This window comes from Genypterus blacodes, unplaced genomic scaffold (assembly GCF_046128005.1).
Source record: "Genypterus blacodes isolate CSIRO-AG114 ecotype Tasmania unplaced genomic scaffold, CSIRO-AGI_Gbla_v1 ptg000122l_1, whole genome shotgun sequence".
Taxonomy (NCBI): domain Eukaryota; kingdom Metazoa; phylum Chordata; class Actinopteri; order Ophidiiformes; family Ophidiidae; genus Genypterus; species Genypterus blacodes.
This window is the reverse complement of record NW_027466925.1, coordinates 159005-181315: the sequence shown is the minus strand read 5'-3', so window position 1 is coordinate 181315 and position 22311 is coordinate 159005. Positions and strand designations below refer to the sequence as shown.

Genomic DNA, 22311 nt, shown 5'->3' with positions numbered 1-22311 from the left:
GGAGGAGGAGGAGGGCAGAGGGGAGCAGTAGTTGCTTATGTCAATGTGTAATCTAACCTTCCCCCGACGCACACACACTCACTTAGCATTTGCATTAAAGAACTGTATGTACCCCCCCTCCTCTATTCAAACACACACACACTTCTCCTCCCCTGAAAGACAGCTTTCAGAATTGGATTACCAGCTCTCAATGGGGACAGTTCCCCTCCACTGGGTTCCGTCTCCATCCCCTGCTGGGACCAGTGGTCCACGTGCGCGCGCACGCACACGCACGCACACACACACACACACACACATACACACACACACGCACGCACACACCATACACACACACACACACACACCTCATAATTGGTGGGTTGTGCCCTCATTACAAGTCCAAATATATGCATGTGCTTCCATTGTCTCCCTTTAGACTCCGTTTTTGAATGCAGATTAAAAAAACACACACACGGTTTAACGGTCTGTGTGTGTGTGTGTGTTTCTGATGACTGCTGCAGATGTGTCCTTGGTGACAATGAACTTGAATCTCCATCTGACCCTGTTCTTCTCTGGGGGGTTTGCAGACAAAGCCTCGCACTGGGACACACAGAGAGCTCTTTCACGTACGCACACACACACACACTCACACAGACCCTCACACATACACACAGGTGAACAGTGGGAGATCTGTGGTGTCTTGTTATCTGCTGTGGAGTGTTTCTCACAGATGAATATTTCGGCATGATTAGAGTAAAATATACACACTCTTCACACAATTTCCATGTTATGTGACTTTGATCAAACACACAGAGCTGTAATTTGACATCCTAGGTTTGGAATTTGCAGTAACTGTATACAAAATAATGCAAAGAGCCAGTGTGGAAAGCTTTGAGACCATACATTAAGCTTTCCAGGTCATAATGAGTTATTATATAAGAATGCTGGAATTTGTTTTTTTCATGCTTCGGTTCATCTGTCCATCATCCATCTCATCATTTAACACATTAATTTCCTGATGGTGGAGGTGGGATTAGTCAGACACAGGTGTGATATCCTTCACTTTGCACTTTTCTCACTTCAACCCCCGCCCCCTCCCACCACACACACACACACAAACACACACACACACACACACAAACACACACACACACACACACACACACACACACACACACACAGACACACACACACACATACACACACAGACACACCCACACATACACACAGATATTCTTCTGTACTTGCACACACATCCATCTAATCTCTCTGTCAGTCTCTCTCTCAATCTCTAGAAGGTTCTTTTTAGAACAACCTGATGTCTCGGCAAGAGGGTGATTATGCAATAAGTGTTAGAGCTTCTGGTGACACCTAGACAAAAGAGAGTGGAGTGGAGGTGGAGTGTGTGTCTCTGCACACGCGCATGTGTGTTTGCGTGTGTGTGGGAAAGAGAGGACAGGGTGCATTTTTCTCCTGGACTACTTCATATTCATGCATGTTCCTTCTGCCTGTGCCGAGGATTGAAATGTGACCTCCTGCATCTGACAACCGCCCACAACCAGTCATATAAAACTCAAAATGGCAGCTCAGTACGGCTGACATAAATGTGAGCTTAAGCAGAAAGATTAAGATGAAGCAAGATTTTATTGGGGGGAAATCTTATAGTGAGAGAAACAACACAACCGCTCCAGAATTTGACTTTGCTCCTCTCTTGCTTCATTTGTCTGCACTTCCACTGTATACGCTACACAAACTTCAATCAAATCCTCCTCATTTGGGTCCACGGTCACAAAATTAAAGTGAGCACTTGCATTTTCAATTCTCACATGAGAATTTGCAAATACCAAACCGGAACCTTGTCGAGACAAAATCAAGATGATTCTGCGATTTCTAAAATCGTTGCCTTACTGATGTGGAGTCTGAACAGCAGCAAACTCGTCTGTTTCTATCACAACTGACAGCACATGATATCATCCTACACACAGAAGCTGACATGAGTGTAATATGACTGCACATACACGCAGAGTACACTGACACACACTGACAGTATATGACATGAGCGGTGTCTGTGTGCCTGCTCACTTTTCTCTCAGTGAGTCAGAGACGCTTTGTGCAGCACTGAGACCACAACATCACATCACGTCCATTTCAGTACACAGTCTGAGCTGCTGTGGGCGAGGTGTGTGTTTGTGTGTCTGTATTATGCATGTGTGAGGAGGAGAGAGGGAGCAAAGGGCAAAAGGGAAAGAGAGATAATTGATGCGAGCGTGTGCGCTCCAATTAATTAACATTAGCTCTGCGCTGATGGTTTCCGTGTAGCCACACTAGTGGTTTTTCCACTGAGTGAGTGGAAGAAGAAGCCCAAAGTGATTTGGCACTGAGCAATGCTGGGGAGAGGAAACTGTCCTCACATGGCACACACCCAGAAATGAAACACTGCCAACCACATAACATCTGAGGCACTGTTTTCCCCTACACAGCCAGCAGCCTGAGACAATGGGATGTTACAAATACTCATGCTAGAGTCACAGGAGATGATTCCTAGTCTCCTTTTCTTTTTTTTTCAAGTATTTTTTTTAAGCAAACATTTGACATGACAGTGCGCATATAGGTATAGGATATTTGGGGATCCTTTGTTTTTTTTTAACAGAATTAGGGGGAAGGGACAGAGAGATAGAGAGAATGAAAGAATGTTACATTAATATTATTATTATTATTGTTGCTTAACTTTTTTCAAAGACCCTGAGGTAAAACAGGCAGTATGAGGTACAAGTATTGAAATTGAAACAACAGGAAGCCACGGCCGCTGGAGGTTGTGAGAACATGGCAAAGTCATTTTGTTGAGTGTCATTTTGGTCAAAATGTATGTAAGTCTGTATAATAGGTAACCAGTGCTGATAAACAGACACATTACTTCATAAAGTGCACTGGTGAACAAAAGAAAATGAACAATTCTCAATATATTTATTATCAATGTATGAGTTACTGTCTAATCTAATCTATAATATTTTATTTAACATGTATTTTTGCTGAATAATTTGCTGATTCAGAAGCTGAAACAAAATATTACTTGCTTTAGGAAATTCAGTTCTAAAATAAAATAAATAAATATTTTTTTATATATTTTTAAACACAGTCAGTTCTTTATTCTAAATATATTTTCTTTAAAGACACATGAAACCAGGAGACCTTGTGAAAATATATTGAGAACACTTTTTGTTATTTGTGATCATTATTAGATGGTCAAATTTAATGAAAAATGAAGCTGCAAAAATTGGTTAAAATATTGAATAACAGAAAGCACAGCTCTGAGGATACCGTGATGAATACAGATAATACTAACATTTCATAATCTGAAGCTGAAATTTCATAAAGATAATTCAGTCTAATCGCTGTAACCCCTGTATTATTTTCATTCCAAACATCATTTTCCAGTTTGTTTTCAGTCTCAGTCAATCATGTGGAGAAGCGAGTCCACAGAGAACACACTCAGTTAGATCATTAAGGTATGAAATTGCGAGAAAACGGCTCTTACCAGGGGGATAAGAAACTAATTAGATTAAAGATCGTGCAGAGGGATGTGACAATAAGATGCATGGCAGAGGCCCAGTGAATGATCGAGTGCCAGACGCCAAAGCAACATCTGGAGCTGGAACAGCGTAATCTGGAAAACCAATTATGATTAAATATTTGTAAGCAGACACAATATCACGTTTCAAGACTTAATGTATTCAGAAGTATATATGGAATAAAGCTAAATCTATCATGTTAGAAAGTCTGATCGAACACGTGAAGACAAATGATGCAAAAGTGTGGAAAAATTAGAATGTCATAGAATATGGAAGGGTCCAGAATTATTCATACAGTTCACATTATTGTCCTTAAGGGTTTATCCAGGGTTCCTAAATACGGTCTTTGGCGCCCCCCAGTGAGCTCATACGGATAGACAGTCGAATTTCTGTCAACTTGGGTGTGTGAGGGACTGCAGTAGTCCATAAATAGCTTCCCAAAAGCGCTCAGTGCGTGCGTCAAAGTCGGTTTCCGGCGGTGTGACGCGTCTAACAGCCTTTCCGTGGTCACAGGCTCGTGTAATATCTGATATGAATGAGCCTTAATAAAAATGTGCCTTTTAAGACGCAAACCTGAAATGATGGTGATGATGATGATGATGATGATGATGATGATGATGATGTAAATAAACAAAAACAACACCAGCACAACATTGGGTCTAGATTGATGATACACAAGCCTACACAAATACAGAGTTTAGGTGTGCCTGGGGTCCAAACTATGGTTGCTTTAATATATATGATCTTGTTGAACTCACTATAGAACGTTGATCATATTAAAACTATTAAACTCTATTTGCAGTTGATGGTGACCCAAAATATTGACAAATTTTGGGTTTGAATTTTGGTCTGGTTGAAGTTTTACCGCGACAACTGCAGCACATAATACACTTTTCAAATGTCATCACATGAGGTGTTTGCATTCTTCTCCAAACTAATTGACAAAAGTGACACAATCTGCAGTTCTTCCCCTCAGTGACATAATGTGGAGACGGTTTGGTGTGTGTGTGTGTGTGTGTGTGTGCGTGTGTCTCAGAGCGAAGGAGGCGGGAGGGGACACACACTCACACACGCAGACACACACACACACAGACACACATTGTGACTGTGTATCACTTCAGATGCTCGGACTGAATTAAAAACGCGCTCCTCCGCCTTGTCACCACTCTTGTGCGCATTTCCTTGCCGCGCCGCGCTCACAGTATGCTGCTCGGACTCAGACTCTCCCTCTTGTCTGCATACAGCCGAATTAAACTCCCCGGGACGCCTCATTAAGACGCCGCAGCACCTGTTCCCACCTTCACACACACAAGGTAAGAGCCTGCACTCTTTCACGGCTGCTTCCCAAAAAAAACAAAAAACTGACGCGATGGAGCCAAAAGCAGGAAAGAATGCGCAGACTTGGCACAGGTGTTACGCACCGAATTTGGAATTTTGTATCATTTCTCTCCTTTGAAAGTCTCGCGTTGGTGTTTGTTTGTTTAACGTAGTTTCCGGTCAGCAGGGGACGTCTTGGTAAACAATGATGCCGAGTGATTCACGCATGTTGACACCCCATACAAATCCTTTTAGTTCTGATTAAGTGACTCATCAATTAATACGTCCTAGCGCGCGCCGGCGTTGCCAGGCTATCCCACAATGCACCCCGATAGCTCCGCTTTAATCCAAATCTGGTGGTTTGATTGAAATGAAAAAGAGAAGTTTTGGCTCTTTCGAGTTAATACTGGAAGGGATTTTGCAAATTGTTCCAAATTGGCACTCGGGGACTGAAGGAGGAGGCGTTTGGTTTGTTAAAGTAACAGTCACTGGTTTGTGCTTGTGTCAGTCCAAGTGTTTGCAGCTGTCTGAGGAGCAGTTGTTCTCCCTGTGTGAAGTGACAGCTGGCTGGTTTCTTTGCCCAGCCTGTGTGTGTGTGTGTGTGAGATGATTTCTGGTGGAGAGGTGCAAACAACTGATGCGGGGATTTTAGTTTGTTTTGCCACTCCAACTTCCTCAAATCTGAGCTGGTGGTTGACACACAGAATGATGATATATCAGCCTGATTCCCTGAGTGGTCCTGATCTCCTCTCCCAGGGCAAAGTGAGCGAAAATCTCACACCAGTGGATTGTTACATAACTTTGAAACTGAAGTGCCATCCTGCCTGCGTAGGAGTGGATGCGATGTTCCCACTTCCTTGCTGTTGTCTTTCTCGTTAACTCAGAGAAGCACATTACTCTAAGTGGGGTTTTGTGACTTCACTCCACTGTTAATCTTCAGTGTTTGATGCAGATTAGGCCCGTGGCTCCGACTCGCTCGTCAGTTCTCGCTGTGATTATGTACCTACATGAAGGCAGGATGTGATTGGAGAGAGAGTAGGACGCCATGACCAAATGTGTGTGTGTGGGGGGGACGAGTGGGGGTAGGGGGGGATATTCTGCATTCTACCCTGTGTTGTGTAGGAGGGGTGTGATCGCAGAGTGGCCGAGCGTGACGCTGAGAGCTGTTGGACAGAGCTGAGCAGTCTGTGCTCTGTGCTGGTAGAGGTGCACACACACTCAATCCAAGTTTGTCTACTACGAACCAAATGTGAATGTCCGATTTCAGTGGTTGTCTAACTCTTTGTACCAAGTGCCTTTGAGCAAAACGTGTAAGGAACACAGCCCCCGACTGAGAATTCAAGAAAGAGTTTATTCTTAAATAACGTAGAACAATACAGAAACTGTATGTGAAGGATTTGCCAGACAAAAAAAAAAAAAAAAATAAATAAATTTAGATTCCTCACCTCATGCCCCACCAGGGGGCGCTTCAAGTGCCACCGGTGGGGCACCAGCATGTTGAGAACCACTTTTTAGAACTGGTTAGAACGGAACTAATAACTGGCTATGTTGAGGATGTGTTGTGATTAAGTTCCTACTCATGTAACCAAAGCTACCTGTCTTAGTTTTAAATAACTTCTTATAGATTTTTACAGAAAAAAGGAAGCAGTCATTGGCTCTATATAAATGCATGTTACCATGGTTACTGAACAGATAAGAGGATTTCAGAGTGAAATCCCTTGTTTTTGTGCGATTGGAGAGTATTTTTCTCTGGGTTTATTTACCTTTTTCCAACCGTTGAAGAAAAAGAATGAGAAGAATGAGACAAGAACCAATTATTTGTCGTCCTGCAAAATGTCCTCCCAGCTTATTGTTGACACATTTATACAACACTCTTGAAATGAACAAATAAAGGGTTGTTGTGATTTGTACAGATATCCAAGAATGAGTGGAATTCAAAGAAACAAGGATCCAACATTCATCACAAGTTAAAGGAGGAATTGGGGTATAAGAAGCCAATGAGGTTGATCAAAACAAGAGATTTCGAAGAGGAGGAGGAGGTTTGACTTCCTCTCTATCTCTCTCTCTTTCTTTCTCTCTCTCTCTCTCTCTCTCTCTCTCTCTCTCTCTCTCTCTCTCTCTCTCTCTGTCCCCCGCCCTTTCAGAGATGCAGTATTAATGCAGGCTTTTGTCCTCTTGTGGTCACTGTAACACAGTGGAAAGATGAAAGTGATCCCTCATTGTCACCGTCACGCAACAGGAAGATTCACACCGACACACACACACACACACACACACACACACACACACACACACACACACACACACACAGCATGAAATAAACAACAACAACATCTCACACACAGAGTTTGGGGGTGAAACGGTTAGGAGTTCTGAATCCAGACCTGAATATCTGAAACATGATCATCTCCTTCAGTTTTGGAGTTATTATTCACCCTCACTTGTCAAAAACCTTTGATGTTACCTAACAGTGCTTTACTAAAATAACATTGTGTATGAAGAGCTTCTTATGCCGATCCATTATCACAATATTAGTCACACACACTGATTCACGTAAAGTCACAAGAGAGGTCGGAACGGATGAGAAAACTCCGGACGTGAAGTTTAGTGCAGGAAAAGTATCGGTCCACCCACAAATATTCAGATTTGGGATGAAAGCAGCTTTTGATTTTTCATTGCTGTGAGAAAAATGTCAGCGTTATCAAAGGATTTAGGCTGGTGTTCAGCTTCATTTTTACATGTATTATCATTCTTTTTTTCTGAAACAGGTGTGAAACTGCCAGCAGAGTGTGATTGTTCCACTGGTTTCCACTGCTGTGTCTTTTTTTTTTTTCACTAGCGACAGGAACAAGTGACAGAATCTTGGGAGAAAATAAAGTTGTTTTGTTTTTTTCAACTGGAGTTTTTCACCCAACTGGGCCAGTTTCACAGCTTTATATAAGAAGCCCAGAACTCAAGAGTCACTACAAGATGGCCAAGCACGAACCAAATGAACAATTCCAATCATTTTCAGTCAAGATATTCACTTGTTGTGTAGAGCAGATGTACAACTGAATTTTAAGACGGCTCCATTGGTGTTACATTTGTTATTCAGCTTGTGGGTCATTATTCTACTCTTTAATTGAGTTTATTGAATTCATTTATTCCACTATTTAACATGTGAAAGCCACTGTTTAAAGGCTTGTATTGACTATAGGGGGCGCTGTGTGAAGTCAGTCAGACATCACAAGGGTTACAGTAAAACACTCAAAACAAAATGGACGGGTTTGCTTCCCCGTCGCTTTTTGGTTTTGGCACTTTTGTATTGTTTTTGTTGATCTTTTGAGACACTTTGTGACGCAACCTCTCTACTGTATTTCTGCATTTAAGTCTGTTATTTCTTTTTAACATCAGCAGGTTCAAATGACTAGATCTAATGAGGAGGCCCCCTTGTGGTTGCAGGGCCGCTCACCGTCAAAACGAAGCGCAAACTCTGTGGACTCTCTCAAAGTGCTAAGTCAGGGTTGGTTTTGTTGAAGTTTGTCACACTGCAGCGGAAAATCCACATTCAGGGAGAAGTGCAAGTATTCAGTTTTTAAGATTTGGACATGGAAGTGCTGGATTGACCATTTCTCTCTCTCTCTCTCTCTCTCTAACACACACACACATGCATCACACACACTCCGCTGGTCTGACAGAACTATTTGTGAAGATGCCCCTTCTGAATCACTGCATCAGTTAGCCGATCTGCTTCTAAAATTATGAATATTCACAGTTATGCTAACAGTCCCTTTTCTCTCCCACAGCCCAAGTGTTGCATCTGACTCATACTAATGTCTTTGTACAGTGTTGGCACGCACACACACACACACATGTAACACTCACTTCCTTGTCACTGCCCCTAAGTGCCATCGCTACGGCGGTTTTTGCAGCAGGCATCAAAATGGACACCTGTCATCAGTCAGCAGGCCCCTTGTGCCCGCCGTTGCCCCCTGTGGATACTTATAGCCCACTGCAATTATGTTGTTCCATTAGTCATCCTACGCACGCCGTCATGGGCAGGGGGCTCGCTGTCATGGTCACTCTTCAGCAAATGGGAGATTTTACAGTTGGTTGTTTGTGGTCGGGTGAAAAGAGGCGAACAATAGATACAATGGACGTTTTTACCTCCTGTTTTTACCTTTCTACAGCTCGTGTCACCTGTAACTTTGAATGCGGTGCTGGATTTAGCATCAGAATGACAATCTGTGTGGTGGGGGGCTGATAAAATGTATAAAACAAGTATATCAAAAAGCTGAAAGTAAACTGTTTCCCTCCATGTTTGCAACACAAATCCAATGATTTCACACAAACATACTGAAAGGAAGTTGTGTTTTTGTTGTGTGTGTGTCAAACTATCTTGAGACTTTTTAAGAGGCCAAAGATGATGGTTGATTCTGAGGTGGATCCCTTTTTCACATTTCAGCCCATAGACAACCATTCACTGTCCTGTGTTAACACCATGTCACCACTAGATGGCATCAGAAACTAAGGCCGATGAGTCGGATGATATAAAGTGAAACGTACACAGAAGTGCATGTTTTGGGTGTTATTACAGAGAGAAAGGTTCTGCAATTGCTTACAGATTTCAACTTCAAAGCAGCATTTAAGTGTTTTTGGAGACCTACTGTTTCAAGGGGCATTTTGACTTGTAGGGTTTTGCGTTCAATCCTGGGCTCGCAGCAAATATCTTAGCTTGATGCTTGATTTTGTCTGTGCTGGGCAGGTGACATCCAGTTGGCTTTTATGAGAACATCTCACAGCTTCTCCATTGATTGTACCCATTTCTCCTCTTTGTCATAATGGTATTTGTGTGTGTTTGGTTCAAAATGTACCAAATGCAGAGCCGTCTCACTGCAATTCATTCTCTCTGCGGCGTCCTTAAACTAATGCATAAGAAAGAAACAAGCAGAACATGCCAAAGCCCAGAATATCCACTTTATGGAAACGCACCAAAACACGTCTAGAATGAACTACAAATACTCGGATGGCACAAGTAAATGAGGATAAATATGTGAGTACACACTGTGTGGCTGTGTGCTTTGCTGCTTGTCCTGCTTATGAAAATCTCCAGATGGAAATGCTGTGTGTAGGATGCGACAAAGAGCAAAGAGCGAGCTCGTCGTTGTCTGTTTTCAGTATCGGTATCAGGACATGTGTATTGGTGGGGGTACCTTTTGAGGCAGAGAGATGCGGAGATGTGTGTGATGCAAGGCTGGAGATGCTGAGCGGAGTGTGTGGGACAGACGGCTTTGTTCTCTGGCAGTTTCTGGCTTTAGTTTCTTATTGTTTTTGTCGACACAAAATGCAAAGTAGGTGACAATACTTGCAGATTTTTGTGTTCCTCCGTGCCACGAGGCTGTGGTTGATGTTAAGCAAACAAAGGAGAAGAGCGTGTTTGTTTGTGGCAGTGCAAAGTAGACAGTAAATGTGTTGTTTTGAGCACGAAGGCCAGATTAACTTGACTGAAAACACTTACTCGCCATCATTACTGCTTTCTCCACCCCCACGCCGCAGCTGAATACAAGTTCACGCGTGTCCTCTGGAGGCCGCTTACAGCCATTCTGGGAGACGTAGGTGATCACTACTGTAAATTGAAGCAGATGGAGATGGAGGCAGCTTGAGGCAAAGTGGCCAGAGCGAGAAAGCAATGCGCCACCACATCATTACGCCGTGACTCCTGGATTACATCCAACACAGCAGCAGCAGTGGACTTGCGGCTGGCAGTAATGTAAAGCATACACTCTAATTAACAGCCCGGAAACATGCAAATTAGACCACAAGTGTGCATCGCCCTCATTCATCAGCACTGCATTTAACTAATTAGTACCATTGTGAGAGACCAGAACCTTCTAGAGGCGAACATTGGTCTGTTTCTGGTTTTACCCCCCCTCCCCTCCTTCGCCTGCCACCGGTTTATTTCTGGATCTCCACAATCAGCTCCTCCGTCTCACTGACGCTGAGCTGCAGATGGATTTCCACCTGTTCCGCTCTCCGTCTGCCTCGCTGATGCGTCACGTGGCCCGAAGTTCTGCAGGTGGCAAGGAGCAGATATGGCTTGTTGGGGGGCAGTCCTGTGTTAGTGTTTGACTTACTGGTCCTTCTGTCCACTTTTTAACCCTTGTCTGCCATCAAAACTCCCCGCGCAGACTAAATTCAGGCTTCCCTTATTAAACGACACATTATGAATTATTCCTGGCGCTGCCTCCATTATCCTCGCCCCACTTTTGACTGCGCATTCCCTGCCTAAGCGCCTCGGTCTGTCTCCCGGGAGAGCTGCTGACAGCCCCATAAGGCGCTAATTTGGGGTTTTCCCAATTCCTGCGACTTCCCAGCGCACAGTGAGTGTGTGTTTGGCGGGGGTTTGCCCCCCTGGGCTAAAGAGACACCTTGTTATATGTGTGCGTCATGATGCCGCTAGTTACTTCCCAGTCTGCTACCCAGCATTCATATTCTGCCTCAGCACTTTATCTTCCCATCGCTCTATTTCTTATTTTCCTCTTTCTCCGTCTCCCTCCATCTCTGAGGGAATTACATAAGAGTCTCTTTGCGTGAGTGTGTGTGTGCGTGTGCCTGCGTGTGTGTGTGCGTGTGTGGGCAGCAATGCGTTTTATGTAAGGTGGACCTGGAAATGGCTCGTGAAACACTTGGGTCTTGCTCTCGCTCTCTCTCTCTCTCCCCCCCTCTCTCTTTCTCCCACTCTCTTTCACTCTTTCCGTCACTCTCCCTCATTCTCTCTCTCCCTCTCTCTCTCTCCCTCTCTCTCACTCTCTTTCTCTCACTCTCTTTCTCCCTCTTTCTCTCTCTCTCTCTCTCTCTCTCTCTCTCTCTCCCCCCTCCCCCCTCTCTTTTCCTCCCTCTCTCTCCCTCTTTCTCTCCCTCACTCTCTCCCTCTCTCTTTCCCTCCACCCCACCTCTCTTTCCCTCCCTCCCTTCCTCCCTTCTTCCTCTATCTCTCTCTCCTTCTTTCTCTCTCTCTCTCCCACTTTCTCTCCCTCACTCTCCCCTTTCTCTCTCTCCCGCCTCCATCTCTCCCTCTCTCTCCCTCTCCCTCTCTCTCTCCCCCCACCTCTCTCTCCCCCCCACCTCTCTCTCCCCCCCTCCCTCCCTCTCTCGCTCTCCCCCCCTAAGTGCACAAGTCAGCCATTCTGCGGCTATAATTGTATCTTTCCTCAATGTCAAATAAATCAGAAAAGTTTCGGCAAAGTTCTCCCAAAGCCGGTTTGTGGTTATTACACAACACTCCCCCCTATAGTTCATTCCCAACGCCATTAACACTCTTAACTATTTAGCGTTAATGGGCTTGCAGATCAGTATACTATCCAGCCTACTGACGTCCCTGAAGAGGAGACGGGCGTTATGCAACAGGGAGCAAGAGCCGAAGAAAAAATGCGATGGATTTAAATGTGTTATTGAATGAAAACAATCTCTGTAATTCTTCCTGTGATGGCACGGAAACACTCTGCTGGATCTTGATTGATTTGAAAGACTTTAATGATGCAACGCGAGGGAGGAAGTAGCCAGGTTATTACTGACATCACCTTAGTGTTTTTGTTGTTGTTTTTTTCCATGTAAGTCAGAAAAAAACAACACTCCCCTGCACCTGTCACGCACCTGAGCAGCGCGCGTGTGTGTGTCTGAACTTGTCAGTAGCACCAGCATTCCGCTGAGTGGGAAAGCCTGGTAGGATGTGTAGGCCCAGGTTGCTGTGGCAACCATCTGCTGCTACGCTCGCAAAACGCTCATCGGCAGCCCACACAGTGTGACATCCAGCAGCAAGCCAACGTGTGTGTGTGTCCATGTGTGAGTGTGTATGAGAGAGAGAGAGGCAGAGAGAGAGAGAGAGAGAGGGAGTGCAGAAACTAAGTCTGATTGATCGCCAACATTAAAGGGCAGTTTTATCCAAAAATAATCAAAACAAGCGGAGGTTAGAGTGAAGGATGTTGTTTACTTCGTAGTGCTTAGGAAGCCACGCCCACATCTGTACTTTAGTGATGAAGGATGAGCGAGATACCACAAACAACTCACACTCATGAACTTTAGGGCCAATGACCGATGACCTTTGCTCTCTCATATGTGACATAATATGGCCCAATCTGATTTTGGTCGTCTGCATACCTGATTTGTAGGATTTGATCTTAGGCTTTGTTATGTTTCATCATTTTCATCCTCAGAATGAAACTGCTGGATCCTGTTTCCCTCCACTAATATGTTGTGGAGATTTGCGCTGCATTTTAACGCACAAAATTGCCTCCATATTCTTTGTTTACTTCTGTTTCTGCCTCCTTTTTCTTCCTCCTTTGTGCTTGTCATACTATAATAATGAGATAATTGTGTGTGTGTGTGTGTGACTGGTAAAGGTCTCAGTGACTGAAACTGATTTGGTTGCAGATGCAGGAGGTGGGAAGCACCCAGCGCGGCTCGCAGAGGGTCTTCAGCGTGCTGGAACGTCTGCTCCTCACACACCCGGTCTGGCTGCAGCTGTCGCTCAATCAGGACTCTGCCATCTACATCCTGCTGAGAGAGCCCGTCGGGGTGAGGACCAATTAGATCGCCCTGTTGATGAGCCAAAGCGTTAAATCAGTGATGACATTTCCACAAAATTATGTTGATTGTCACGCATTTAGCTTAAAGTCATGTTGTGAGTGGATTTGGTATAAGCTTTTACATGCATACATCATGATATAACCTTCTTCTTCATCTGTGGTGATTCTCGGTGCTTGCAGACGTTTTTGGTGCGTAAATGCAGCGCCAGCCAGAGGAAAGTGCTGTGTTTGAGGGTGACAGCGGACAGGAGTGCCTCCTCGGTAAAGGAGTGCTTCATCTGTGAGGAGGACTCCAGTGAGTATCAAACCTGTACACACTACCACACACTTTGTCTGCGCAGTGGCACTTCATACAACTGTTGGGTTGAAGTGGGACAGATGCTCCACATTATTTGGAATTGTCATATTCCCTGTTAAATCGCCCCGTTGCCTCTAGGAGCTCTCAGTCAAACTCTGTCTGTTCTGCCACCAGCCTTCGCCTTGGAGAGCTCTGCACTCAGCTTCCCCGACTTGTGTCGCCTGGTGGCCTTTTACTGTATCAGCAGGTATCAAACTGGTTTAAACTGCATCTCAAGCTTGCTCCCACGTGCGCCTGCTGTGTCATTTTCACATATGTTGGTTATTTTTCCGTCTAAAGGGATGTGTTGCCCTTCCCGCTCCAGCTGCCAGAGGCCATCGCTAATGCCACGACCCACCGGCAGCTGGAGGCCATCTCACACATGGCACAAGGTGCAGTGACCACGATCGCGGACCCCCAACCACATCAAACTAAGTAGCTGCTTTGGCACTTGCGGGCTTACTTAGTTTTTCTTTGTTTTCCTGATTCTCCTTAAGACTTCTGGAGCTCGCCAAGTGCCTCTGAGATCCAAAATGGACCAGTGGACCAGATCGCATCCACAAGTGCTAGCCAGAGCCAGACAGGGGTGACACACGATCGCTTTACCCACGGAAGACAAGGCAAGCTCTGCTTCATCAACCCGCTCTTCCTGCAGCTGGAGGTCTGCAAGGTCAGTAGGTCCAATACGACTGCTAGTATAACTACTCTTCATCTTCCACTACACCTCAGTCTAATCCCAATAAACACTGAACAGGCTTGTGGATCTTACAAGGCGACGCACCATTTCTTATCTTGTAGCAGCAACAAACCCCCAACCACAGCGCCTCCAACAAACGGCACCGCTTCAAGCGCAGCATGAGGCTCCGGCTCTCTGAGTGCTCCATGAATTTATCTCTGGAGGGGGTGAGCTCCTTCTCGCCTCCCCCATCGGTGGAGGAGCCCGACAGGTCTGAGAGGCTGCAGAAGGCCGGTGCGAGCTCGAGGAGAGTTCACGCTGGGGCCGGCGTGCTGAGGAGAACACCCGCCGTATCGCCTGGCTCTACAGAGGAAGACGACATGATGGCTGTTACATCACAAGTAGGTTTGAGTGTCTTCATGTATAACTCAGGCCTTGCTCACACTTTTCACATACATCTGACCACAGTAACTCAATGCGTCTCCTCTGGTCCAGACATCTGCAACAGTGGAGGAACCTCTGCGGCCCCGAGGGCAGGAGGCGACCATCACGGTGGCAGCGTTGGCCTTGGAGCGCCGTCCTGCTCCGTGCCTGGCCGAGCTGGACAGCAGCAGCTCCTTCAGCAGCCTGGACGAGGACCTCGACTCGGATTCCGACCCAGAAAGCATGGCCCAGTCTCGAGCGTACGCCCACCAGCGCCCTCCCCTGGTCCGCTCCCGAGGCCGGGGCGGGATGCACCGCATGAGCGAGGCCTTTGTGTGCTTCTTCGCTCCCGACAAGCGGCTGACTCGCCTAGTGGAGGAGCTGTCCAGGGACCGGCGCTCGACCTTTGGGGGCATGATACAGGACTTCCTGCTGACACAGAGGGAGTTGCTCAAATCCCTGGCGTCCTCTTCGTCGCCACCTTCCTCCTCCTCATCACGTGTGACTTCTGTGCAGCTCCTGCAGGGTCTGCGCCTGTTTTTGTCCCAGGCCAGGTGCTGCCTGTTGGACAGTGGAGAGTTGGAGCCTCCCATTGACACCCTGGTGCCAGACAATGAGAAAGGTAAACAAAGAGCCTAGGAAACGTGTTTACTCTCTTAATTCACTGATCAATGGCCAACGAAACTGACCTCAAACTGAAGTACATTCTGGTCTCAGGGTCAGTTTGTGTTTCCTCTACTTGTGCTGCCTGTTGAGACATTTTACTAAATCACAAATACACATTTCACTCATTTATCACAGACAGCTTTGGCGTCAATCCACACAAAGATGTGGTATATTTGACCTAATTCTAATCTGATTTCTGAATGATTTGGCTCTTTCTTCGCAGCGACTGTTTGTATCTGCAGTCTCTCACAGCATGTGATGATGTAATGTTTATCTGTGTCAGACTACACGATATCAAGTTTAATGTCAGATCTTGCAATGAATCGCAAGCCTGTCAGGCAGGAGAAGTAGAGGATGTATCATCAACTTGTCATTTGTAGATGTGAGTGGTTGCTGCAGCCAAATTGTGGGGTTGTTTTTGTGGAGAATTAATTTGTTGGCTGTCACAGGAGAGCTGGACCGCTCCTTTCGCATTTCATTAGAATTCTCTCATGTGTTCATCAGTGACGGCATCCGCCTGGGGATCACTTAAGTTTAGCAGACTGGGCTAGATGAAAAGAAGGCGACGGCGACGTTGTGCGGCAGGAGACGCTGGAGAGAGATAGCGAGAGAGAGAGAGAGAGAGAGAGAGAGAGAAAGGGAACAAAAACAAAGAGTAGAACACACTGAATCAATAGATCGCAGCGGCAGAGGACGCAGGTCTATGGAAACAGACGGCCTGTTTTCTGATAAATAGTGGGCTGCCCAGGCTGCGGTGAAAGGCGCTGTCAACACAAAGTAGTTTGCGTGGGGGTGAGCCTCATTCACTGGAGCTCATATTGTCTGTGGTATTTAGCAAACAGCATTAGGAAAGCCCCGCGTCTCACATCTATCACATTCAGGGTGTGATTCCTCCCGTTACTGCAAAGACAATGCAGGGTGTTACTTTGGGAAGGATTGGGGAGTAATGCACTAAGATCTTTTGACACACTCCCGCGCGTAGGCTTTTTCTTTTTGGGATTCTTTTAGCGTGTGTGTGTGTGTTAATGTGCGATGATAGATGGTTGCCTGGCAGTGCAGAGGCTTTAGGGGAGAGCGTTGGGCCGGCGTACGTGGCTCTGCCTTCCTGCGCTCCGACTCTGATTTATCTTCTGGCTGCGTCGGTGGGAGGCATTTGCATTTTTTTTTTTTTTTTTCTCCCTCTCCCCCTCGTTTATCATAAAAAGATATCACAGTGCCACGCTCACTCCGAGAGCAGCACGATTCAGCGGAGGGAGGGAGGCAGGGAGGGAGGTATAGAAATAGGCAGGTCCGTGAAGGTTACTTTGCAAATGTAATCAGTTACAGATCTTTGGAGTAACGGCTATAAATACGGGCCGAGGTCGGACACGAGATCCTGTAATCGCGTTACACGTCAGGCTGTAATGGAGTAATGGAGGCGTGCTGGGGGAGGCGGGAGGAGAGTGGAGGGTGCACTGTAAATGATTAATCACGTGGGGAAATTATATAGTAAGATATATGGGGAGGGGGGGGGGCAATTATACAGCAGGGGAGTAGTGAAGGAGGGTGAGAGGATGAGGAGGGGAAAACAATGTGCATAAGAGATTCAGCCACTTAGTCAGGGCTGCCCACTGCCTTCACGAGTGTGTGTGTGTGTGTGTGTTCATCACTTACACATCTGTGCCGTACTGTCATCTGTGGCAGAGGATGAGTGTAAGTTTTTTGTTGCTTTTTCATTCGGCTATGCGATCACCTGTCAATCATTCCTGCCTGTACGATTCTAATGCGTCTGTGTGAGTATTTATGTGTCCACCCCCTCCACTGTGTGTTGGCTCATCATCGTCTAACTCTGTCCATGCACAGTATGCTAACAGGCCACTATCACATAAAGCTATTCAAAGGGCTTTACACATGAAAGGGGCCCGACCCAGCGAAAGAAGATGAGGAAAAAGTCACCAAGAGGCGAAAAGTTCAGTAATGACTAGAGATGAATGAACACAAGGGAGGCAAAAAGCACCGGGCTGTTAGTTGGCATTTGTCTGTTGAAACAAGACATTGGCCAGAACATAAGATCAATCAGTACTAAGTATTTTTGGGGAGTATATTTAATCTGAATTTCCTTTTTTACTGTTTTAAAGTACTATGTTTACAAACTTAAAAGTTGTACTCCCTTACTACCGTTTACTAGCTTAGTTGTACAACACGTTGTCTGTAGTTACATAAGATCGATGTGATTGATCTTTACATTCCAGACGACTGTAAGAACCAGATGAAACCTTCACTCATACATTTTATATACTTGTCATAAAGTTACCTAATGAGGTATTTACATTTATATTTACGTTCAGCTTTCAGGAACTTTATCAACCACTTATGCCTTAACAACCACCTGATATGCAATCCACCGAGCTTCTGAACCGGCCCAGTCTAACGCCTCTCTGTCCCCTCAGACCTGGCGCTGGAGCGGGCCATGTTCTCCTGCGTCCTCAGGCCTCTCAGGTCCCTCCTGGATCAAGCCCTGGTGGCGCTGCACAGCCAGGACGGCTCCAGCCAGCGACTCAGCCAGAACCTGCTCCAGCTGAAAGGTGACGGCGCCATGGAGCGGCTCGGCGTGCGGACGGGCGTCCCGGACAACCGACAGGTGGACAGGGTCAAGCAGAAGCTTGTCCAGATGCAGAGGACACACTCGCCCATCGATAAGGTGCTCCTGCTGCTGCAAGTGTGCAAATGCGTTCACAACTCCATGGGCTCCTCACAGGGTAAGTGTGTGCGGTGAGTTCTTCTGCAGAACCAGACACGTGATACAGATGTGCCGGCAGGACGTAGCGAGTCGTCCATTTCCCCTCTTCTCTTTATACAGGACAGGAAGTAAGCTGGGATGACTTCCTGCCGTCTTTGTCCTACGTGATTGTTCAGTGTAACAGGCCTCACACCCTGATAGAGGTGGAGTACATGATGGAGCTGCTGGCGCCATCTTGGCTTGGTGGAGAAGGTATATCCATCCTTTCATCCATCCATCTATCCATTCATCCATCCATTCCTCTATCTATCCATCATTCCATCATTCCATCCATCCATCCATCCATCCCCTCTGTTGGTGTTATCACAGGGGAGTGAATCATACTGTAGCTGTTTTCACACAGTGATTTCATGGTCATTAGCATATCAATGCATCACTCACAGGACATTGCACCGGTGCCAGCGCTCGTGTTTTCATAAAGGATGTGATACCCAAATACAAATTCTTGTGCCAGCACCATGGCAGACAAGTCTATTCTACTGTCCATTCCATTATTTTTACAGTCTTGATCTTGTAATCTTAATGTTTAATAAGTTTAAGAATGTATTTTAGTTACTTGAGTTTAATATCACACCATCAGATGAATTATCACGTTAGCTGAAAATACACAAGCAGGTATTTTGGCTTTAGTCACATACGGGGTTGTTGGAGTAAGAAAACTTAGCATATGCAGAAATTGTAGGCAAAAGATGATCAAGTTTACGTGACGTCCTGGAGCGACTCATTGACTCGTAATCAGCCGACAACAAAAGCAACTTCAGAGCAGCTATACAACAACAAACACAAGAAACTGGAATACAACATTGCAACAGAGACGATGAAGATGATGTATATCCTCTGTGTCCCGCTCAGTGATCATCCACTTTAATTCAGTTGGAGGATGAAGAATTGCACAAATGACGCCGCAACAATACAATGACATATGATAGAATGCGGCTTTCTTCATCTCCCCGGGGAAATTTATTCAAGCGCAATCCAGTTACGTCTTCTACGAAATCACACACGCACACACAAACACACACACATACACACACACACGCACACAGTTAAAAGTCGATGCAAAGTTTCTTAGTGTTTCAACTTTTGCCTCGTTGTAGCTGTTATTTTCCTCCGTTGTTGTCTCCTAGGTGGTTACTACCTGACCAGTGTGTACGCCAGCCTGTGTCTGATCCAGAGCCTGCAGAGGGACCAGCCTTTCTCGGGCTGTCTGACCCCGGATGCACAGGAGGCTCTGAAGGAGTGGAGCAGCAGACGGACCCGGGAGGCGCAGAGGCAAAAGGAGGACCAGCTGAATCAGGTACCAGACCTCTAGACCACCCCCCCCAAACTCAGCCATCGCCTTTCCAATCAGACCAATCCCAGCATGGATTCGATCAGATTGGACCTTGATTCAGATCCTGTAGTTTGACTTTATAGCTTGGCAAGTCTGAACACGTGAAATTAGGATTTTAAAAGCTGAATGTATTGTATCTGCTACCTTATCAACCTCTTCCATTTATTTATGATGCACAAATACAATGCAAGCAATGAAACCACAACGATAATCCACGCAAAGAGGTCAGGCGTGGCATTAATTATTCTGATGGCGATCTCTTTGAATGTCCTACATCTGCCAGCCAATGACAGGGGGTTGATTTGAATCAGTGTCAATGCATTTTTGACACAACTCATCGCTTATGTTGACAGATGACAGGAAATAAATATGGTGTTCAGAGAGATCAGAGATCAAACACCTGTGTAGCTTCAGGTTGCTCTCCTGGATTCCTCCCCTTCGCGTGCCGCACATTTCAAATTCATTTCTGGGGATTAGTTTTTAGACGTTTTTCAGAGGTAATCCGCTGACCCCGGGGACATCGGCTTACTCCTCCCCCTAACCCCACCCCCCTCCACCCCCCCACCCCCCACCGGCCGTCCCTCGTTCTCCTGCCGGCCCCAGGTTGATGTAACGGTTCTACCAGGTGCCACAGAAAAGGCATTGTCATCCACGACGTTACTGTCTGATCACGTGGTGCCTCTCCTGGCTTCAAATAGCCCATCTACCTCACCCGGCAGCCAGATTTTCCACTGACACAGGCGGGGATCAGTGAGCCAAGTGCTATGAAGAAGTGGGCGGTCAGATAACATGAAATTTATCAAGCCGCATCTACTCATCGAAGCAGGCAAACACAATATGCACACGGACAGCGAGGAGCTCAGTGACTCTGTAAGTTTTGTTGACTGGAGACCTGTTGATGATAATTGGTTGTGGGTTTTTGTCTTGTTTTGGTGCTGATTTGTTCCAGTGGAGCCTCTCACTCTGTGTGCGTGTGTGAATCGAGGTTAGTTGTGGGTGTGTGGATGTGCAGGTAGGATGGGTGGTGTGTTTGTTGTTTGTATGAGGCACAAGAGATTTCTCCCTGGTTTCTGCAGATTGGATTTTTGGTTATAGGATTTAGACTGTTTAGTACGATTTCAGCATGTGTGTGTGTATGTGTGTGTGGTTTAAAAGAGTTGTGAGGGCGTTTGTAGGTGGTTAAATCTGACATTATATAATAGCTTTGGTACAGTACAATGGATGGTAAGTGTTTAAAGAGTAGCAATTGTTGAGATAGATTCAGCGCTTACCTGTTTAATCGCCGGTGTCGCTTTTCATTCTTTCCAAAGATAACAGAAGTTTCTGTATGATCTGAAGTGAATTACAGAGATTCACTGAAAGACTTTGCCAGGAGCTTAATGGATTATTTTAGCTCATTCTGCATATGGATTTATGGGTTTGTATTTGAGTTTCCATGCTTTTCATGTAACGCTCTCGGACCTGCCTCGTGTTTTTGTGTGTGGGAAGTACAAGCCAAGAGTGGTTTTCTGTGGTTTTGGCTCATTTTGTGTTGTATTGTCGTATTATCAGGCTATGTGCTTGCTTCTCATTCCTCCTCTGGCTTCATCCCTCTCTCCTCCCCCTCCTCTGACCTCACTCCATCATCCTCCTGACTTCTGTTTTGCATGAATGCCTCACTCCTCTCTCTCCATCCCTCCTTCCTTGCAGAGGTGCGTTCGGATATTGTTCCAGGACGGGGAGCGGACGGCGGTGCGGACGTTGCAGTGGAGAGCAGGCGAGACCAGCCAGGCCCTGGCACAACTGTGTGCCACCACCTTTGAAGTGTCCGACCCACAGCAATACACTCTGTACTGGCGCAGCGGTGGGGAGATGAGGGCCCTGCCCCCCCAGGCTCAGCCCCAGGACCTGGCCAGCCACAGCGAGGGAGGCCCCTCGCTCTCCTATCTGAGGACCGACCATGACTTCAGCAAGATGAGGCGGCTTACCAGAGGCGGTGCTGTGGACCTGAGCGAGTCGGTGTGTGAGGAGTGAGTGGGAGGCATGGAGGAAGGAGGGAGGAGGAGGAGATGGATGGTCTTTCTCGCTTTCTCTCTCTTTCTCTCTTGTGTGTCTCTTTCTCTCCGGCGGTGTGTTGTGTCTCGTTGTGGGTCAAGACATGTTGCGAATAACTACAGCCCTTCTCAAGACTAGAAGCAGAACTTAAAAGGTAAACTATTCCCAAAACGGACCAATATGCAGACCAGAGGACGACCAACATAGGGACCGTGGCCAAAAGTTGTACTATGTACCACAATGTGGCTGGTGGTTTAAAGGAATATACTATTTGTGACATGGCAAATGTGTAATAAATGGATTTGGATGTTATTCTGAAGCATGAACCCAGAGTTATAACACTGAAGGGATTACGTCATTAAAACATGAGGCGGCATGAATCCAAAGACAAAGTCTGAGAGAAAACTGTTGCCTGGAAACAAAAACTCTTTCTGCACACGGCAAAATGTCTATCTGAGTGATGTAACCCTTTCATCGTATAGCTCTGGGAAAACCTGAAACACGCTTGGATGTTTTATTAATTCACTTTTATGTGTAAAAGTCTGCAGCTCCTCAGCTGGGCTCCTGTTGCTGAAGGTTTGGGGATGTAAACTTTTGAATGCCCCTGAGACTGAATGAGACGTTTCACAGCCAA

At 46.0% G+C, this 22311-nt stretch overlaps 1 protein-coding gene across 1 annotated transcript; it reads left to right on the top strand.

Annotated features, from left to right (window-relative positions):
* Window positions 1-13274: 13274 nt before the first annotated feature.
* Window positions 13275-21656, top strand: rin1b (Ras and Rab interactor 1b). The gene is made up of 11 exons (XM_076162629.1): window positions 13275-13418; window positions 13610-13724; window positions 13902-13974; window positions 14067-14158; window positions 14264-14436; window positions 14565-14843; window positions 14938-15487; window positions 17961-18269; window positions 18371-18502; window positions 19438-19607; window positions 21333-21656. Exons 1-11 carry the CDS (start codon window positions 13275-13277, stop codon window positions 21654-21656), a joined length of 2361 nt encoding a protein of 786 aa, XP_076018744.1.
* Window positions 21657-22311: the final 655 nt, after the last annotated feature.

What these genes read in the sequence shown, in the direction of transcription:
- rin1b (XM_076162629.1), top strand. Translation starts at nt 13,275, where the DNA reads ATGCAGGAGGTGGGAAGCACCCAGCGCGGCTCGCAGAGGGTCTTCAGC. An exon ending in TGATGGCTGTTACATCACAA is followed by an intron (nt 14,844 to 14,937) that starts GTAGGTTTGAGT and finishes CCTCTGGTCCAG; the next exon opens with ACATCTGCAACAGTGGAGGA. An exon ending in AGGAGGACCAGCTGAATCAG is followed by an intron (nt 19,608 to 21,332) that starts GTACCAGACCTC and finishes CCTTCCTTGCAG; the next exon opens with AGGTGCGTTCGGATATTGTT.